This window comes from Parasteatoda tepidariorum, chromosome 4 (assembly GCF_982258835.1).
Source record: "Parasteatoda tepidariorum strain Cologne lab strain chromosome 4, Ptep-v5.0, whole genome shotgun sequence".
NCBI lineage: Eukaryota > Metazoa > Arthropoda > Arachnida > Araneae > Theridiidae > Parasteatoda > Parasteatoda tepidariorum.
This window is the reverse complement of record NC_141758.1, coordinates 76,864,949-76,871,183: the sequence shown is the minus strand read 5'-3', so window position 1 is coordinate 76,871,183 and position 6,235 is coordinate 76,864,949. Positions and strand designations below refer to the sequence as shown.

General features: G+C 32.6%; 1 protein-coding gene across 1 annotated transcript; it reads right to left on the bottom strand.

Moving 5' to 3' along the window:
- Positions 1-5,453: 5,453 nt before the first annotated feature.
- Positions 5,454-5,906, bottom strand: LOC147811809 (uncharacterized). The gene has a single exon (XM_087162215.1). It carries the CDS (start codon positions 5,904-5,906, stop codon positions 5,454-5,456), a length of 453 nt encoding a protein of 150 aa, XP_087018341.1.
- Between the last annotated feature and the right edge of the window lie 329 nt (positions 5,907-6,235).

Genomic DNA, 6,235 nt, shown 5'->3' with positions numbered 1-6,235 from the left:
CGTCTTTCGAAAGTGAGGAGAACTAGATTATTTTCCCCTTTTCAGTAATTTTATTTTGTTTTATTATTGTATTATGTTAGTTTAATCATGCGAAACTTTGTTCCTAGAGATGAGGACCATCTGAAAATTTACAACACGAAATTTTGTTCCCAAGATGATGATCATCCGAAATTTTATGGCACGAAATATTGTTCCTTAGATGGTGACCACCTAAAAATTTATGAGACGAAACTTTCTAGTTCAGATGATGACCATCCGAAGATTTATTGTGCGAAATTTTGATCCTGAGATAATGACCAACCGAAAATTTGTTGCACAGAATAATGTTACTGAGATAATAATATTTCGAATGATAACCGATAAACCGAAAATTTATTAGACGAAATTGTGCTGCCGAGATGATGACCGGAAATTTATGGCATGAAGTGTTGTTACCGAGATGATGACCATCCGAAAATTTATGGCATGAAGTGTTCTTCCCGAGATGATGACCACCCGAAAATTTATGGCTGGGATACCTGTCGAATCGATTGCCGAATCGACTTTTCTATTCATTCAACATTTACGTCATATTCTTTTCACGTGTGCCCATGAATTCATTTTCGTTTCAGAAGCAAAACATTAAATTTAATGTCATAGTTGGCACAACGGGATTCTGACATCTTAAACTTTTCATCCAACTGCTCAGCTATGTTCACCGTTCGCTTCCTCTTTGTGGCGATGCTAATAGATTCTCAGAAAAATCACAGTTCAAGGATTTTTTTTCACCAAAAGCGTTTAGCTCAACTACTAGAGCCAAAAAATCCGAAAGGCATACAATTTTCTGTGAGATGAAACAAGATTGTTTTGAAACGGTATCAACTCTTTTGAATCTATTGAATATTATCCCCTTCATTGGCGATGTTTCATAGAACATTAACCGCGATGATTTATTCAACTCCTATATCTATTGAAATCTATTGTCCTGATCAATAATATTTTTTTTTCTGTCTGTGTCGGGGACAAAATCGACGGAGCTTTTACTTTTACAAGAACTTTCATGCCTGACGTTTTGTAATCTTTTATTAGAGGTTGATAAATATTTATTTTTAAAGAAACTCCAAGTTCTCTTTCTTAATTTCAGAGGAAAATGGGTTAAAACATAAAATAAAAATTTATTGCCCGAGGATAAGTTGAATTCTGAATAATAAAATGCTGTTTAATTGGTGCTGTAATGATTTATCGTAAAATTTTATTAGTTGTAAAATTCTTTGACTGAGAATCTAATAAACTTAGACATATTTCTTTACTTATAATCAAATTATTTTGCTGTTGCGGCATAAGTAAGTGTTGTGCGTTAAATATTGCGAATTTCGATGAAGTTATTACACTTAATAATTAGTATTGTCTACAAACCTTTAATACCTATAAAAAATTTAAGTTTATTTATTCAGTTTAATTTCAGGTCAGAAAAAAGATTTATTTTAACTTCATATCTTTAAAGAACTGAAACCAAGTCATATCTAATATATTTAGACATATTTCTTTCTTTATTTGATTTCATAATAAAATTATTTTGATATTGTGGCATAAATAAGTGTTTTGTGTTAAATACTTTGTCAGAAATTTCTCGGAAAAAATGGTTAAACAATTTATTTAATTGTTATTTTACCATATAAAAAGACACTTACACCTGATACGGTTAAACAATCAGTTTATCACACTGGTTGCTTAACCGTTAACCAGCAAATCCGAATTCCTCGAAGAAAATTTATGCTTATTCAGAGAAAGTGCGTTTTTACGTCTGATTTCGTAACTTATCGTCTTCACTTATTCATTAACATAATTGAGGCGACCCCTCGAGCCGTTAAGATTGAGTCTTAGAACGTGAAGATCCGATCATTAGATCAAGTTATTCAGGGTGGTCGTTTTTTTATTTTATTTTATTCTATTTTTTTAGTTATTTTAATTAATTAATTTATTTATTTATTGCGCACTGTACAGCAATGTATCATTCCAGCATTTAGGATGCATCCTAAACATCTTTTTGAACATGCAATTATTTTATGTTCAAAAAGATGTTTAGGATGCATGCAAAAACAATCTATTCTAACTTATATTATATTCGAACCATATTCAAAAACAAATTTTCAGCAAAATACAGATCTGAAGCTAAATGTCATAAATAATTGTAACTCCATTTTCGGAACTACAAAGTATTCGAACAATCAAACATTGTTGCCAAAGCCCGTTAATTAAACTTAGCCAAGCGTCTGTGGAAAGTTATAGGGCTAAAGCTCTTTAGAAGTTGTTCGAGCTTTCGCTTTAAACGTATATTTCTCTGTCAAAGCTTTGAAGTAGACTATCCGAGTAAATAATCATTAGAATATATCTATCTATTGTGAGTTCAACATCAATAATGATATTTACTCATAGACATTTGCATTAGAGCTTTGCCATGGATCTTTGCTTTCAGGTAATAAGTATTTAGTCAATACAATACTGGCTGGAATTTATAATTGATTATGTTTAAACTTTCTATGAAATATTAATTAAAAGTTAGAGAAGAAATATAAGTAATTGAAAAGTAGAAGGCTTAAAAAGAACTGTTGAGCAAACGTAATCAATATTTTAGATTTTTCTAAATAGTATTCAATCTTTCAATGATTTAAAAATTTTATTAATTTTTCAGGCGAATCGAATGTTTTAATTTCATTTTCTTTTTATTATTGTTTTCCTTCTAATGCTGTATTTCTCAAACTTATGACTTCTGTGTACCCTTTGTAAATTTTTCGTAACGCTGTGTACCACTAATAAAAAAAATTTATGTATTTTTTACTGTAAAAAAAATTGCACAGAAGTTGAAAATCACAACTGGCTGCTGTATTAACTGTTAATTCTGCAAAAAATAGCCAATAGAAAAATACGTAATCGTAAATTTTCATGGATAGCTTTATTTTTCAATAACATTTTTTGGAAATTTCCGTTTGTTGCAAGATATTTGGTATAAGAACGCGTACCCCCGCTAAACTGTTCCCGTACCCCTGGGGGTACACGTACCACACGTTGGGAAGCACTGTTCTAAAGTAATAAGTCCTTAGGAAATAATGGTACCGAAAGGAATGTATGCTTTTTTTAAGTACCATTATTTTTACACTTTTCTCGTTGCTTTAATTTTAATCAGACACAGAGTGAAATTAACTTTAATCAGACTTAAGCGACCTAAATTATTGATACGAATAATTGTATTTGGAGTACCATTTTAGTTCAAAGCGTGTAGAAAAATTTTAAACTTATATTTATCTTTTTTTATGAGCCACTGTAAAATTTGTTGAAAAAATTATTCACATGGTGTTTTCTCTCAATCATTGCATCACAATTTGGGGAGTTTTATTATTAGAACCGATGCTTAGTATAATGGTGGTTTATTTTAATATCTAGTGAAAGATAGTCGTGTCTAAAATCAGACTGATGAGTTCTCTAAAGGTATAAGAAAGATTGAAATTTAAAAAAAAAAATCTTACGACAAGTTAGTTAACAAGTTATCTTACACAATTATGTCATTGAAGATTTTTTTTAAAGAAAATTTTAGTTTAAACATTTTTCGACTTGCATCGCTGCAAATGCCTTTGTCCTCTTTCCGTTATTCTATTTTTATTTTATAACCGTCGTTGAACAGCCGACCCAATTTCATGGGTTTGCGACTACTTACGTTCAACTCCGTAGCCTTGTAATTTTGAACCAATCCAGAAGACAAGGAAACTCCTGGATCAGTACCCCCAGAGGTATTGATTTGTTGTGGGAACATGGAGACTTGACAGATTTAACGTGCATCAGTCACCATTTACTACACGGGGAGTCTTCGGCCGGCGAGGATCGAACCCACGACCTCTTGGATATGGGCCCAGCGTCCTACCGACCAGGCTATCCCGGCCCTCTCTTTCCGTTATTGTCTGATGTAGTACGTGCTGGGTTGTTATACAACATGAGTGTTTATGATAGTAGGTTCAAGTATTAGAGCGTCAATTATTCTTACGCTCGGTTGTTTTAACGGAATGTTGTTTGGTTTCCGATTAACGGTTGATATTCCAAAGACTTTATAATGCTGTTTGCATTCATTAAAATATTTTGAAAATTACAAGCTTGCATTTTCCTTTGATTTAGACATTAATTATCTACAGAGCCATCTATTGAAGAACATTTTATCTAAAACCAGGAATTCTAAGAAGGAAAAATTATGCTCTTTCATATGAGTTTTCTGCAAGAATATTTTTTAACCTTAACTTTTTTCTATTATAAATTTTCGAAAACTAAACAACTTGTAGATAAGATAGATAATAATCCAAAATAATTCAATAGAAAATTTTTTACTGTTTTAGGAAATATCCTAAGAACATTGTCTTCTCTTGAGAAATACTTTCTAAGAAATATTTTTAATTTAAGTTTAAGTTTTATCAAAATGAAGACAAAACAAAGGAAAATTACAGACATATGAAAAAAAAATGGGGGGGGGGGAAGAAAAATAATAATGAAAAATAATGAAAAACAACTGGGGGGGGAGATAAAAAAAATTCAAAAAATCCGGAAAATAAGAGATATAATCTTTTCATCAACCCACACGATTATATCCGCAAAAATGAGTGCTTTCTGTTATTGTATCAATATAGCCAAAGCAAAATATATTAATACAATAGTGTGAGGAGCACTCAAGAAAAATTTTTACAAAAATTACAATAAATAAAATAGAACACAATAAGAAAAAATAACACGAAAAAACAGAAAAGAAAAGAAAAAGAAAAAACAGAATAAAACAAAATCTATAAAGCGAGTAGCGAATTCAAATGTACTTACATGAGCAGGAAATATTTCAAGAATGATTTAAAAAATATTTTAGTAACAAGATTGCCAGATTAAATGAAACTTACTGTTTTTCTTAATTTTCTTCGTGTTTTTTTGTATTTATTTATTATTAGCCACTTTTTAATGACTTAGTCTATTGAAGAAAAAAAATTTCATGATTTTATTCAAATTTATTACGCATTATCACGATGTAAATTTGAATTTTATTTTACCAGCGGGTGACCGAGCTCCGCTCGGAGAAAACAGGTATCGAAGCTAACTCGAAGATTTAAATTTTCAATTGTGATTTATCAAAACAATACATATGCCATAAGAAAATTTGTGAAACCATTGGTGAAAAGATAACCGGTTAAAGTGCACCATTGTAAACTATCTAAACAAAGTTTGGAAAAGGAACTATTCTATACAAAGGTAAAGTTTGAAAAGTCATAGGAAATAAAATGTAATTGATAACAAAAAATTATACAATTAAATAAATGGTACAAAGTGAGCAGTGTAAAGATTGAAGAGTGTTGAAGTTCAATATTTTTGACAAATTTATTTAGAAAAACCAAACATATATACATACATAAGAAACATATTATAAACCTATAACAGCATAAACATAATTAACATTAATCATCGATTGCGAAGTCTTCCATGTTGTCCAGGTAGTTTCTTGTCGGAGAGGCAGGTGCGGCTGGTGAGTTTCTCTTGTTCAGGACTTCCTTCCATACGACGTTTCGGGTGTGGGTTGGATTCTCAGGAGACAGCAGGACCTTCAACGCACTTTGACGCTTGACTCTTGAAAACGCGACGTAGAGCATTCCGTGCACGAAGATCGTCGTGAGGAGAAGCACGCCGACGAATTCGAATGTTTGGCCTTGTGACTTGTGTATCGTAATGGCGAATGCTGGAGTAACTGGGAATTGGTGCCGTTGCATATTTGCGCCAACCTGTGATTTGCTGAAGTCGAGCGTGATCCTTGGAAGGTGTACTTGTCGGCTTGCGTGTGCACCGGTGATGATCTTAGCCTTGATTATGTTGTTGCAAAGTTCGGTGACAATCAATCGTGTTCCGTTGCACATTTCTTCAGAGACGTCCAAGTTTCGCTGCGCTGCTTGACTGCTCTTGTCGGGCGCAACGGCGTTATCATCGGATCTTGGATATTCAAAGCGTGCATATTGGTCTAAGATGTGAAAGATGCGGCTTCAGATGGTCCCGACATGTTCAATTGGTCACTGTTCACAACGAATTCGTAAATTTGCTTCCGTTCATCCGCATCTTGAAAATTCTTGTCCAGGAAAAGGCGTCGATGAGAGAGGTATTGTCGAGCATAAAAGATGATGTAAACTCCGCAGGAAGACGCGTCATCTTGGTGGTTGTAAGCGTTGCGAGGTTTCACGATGCATCCTTT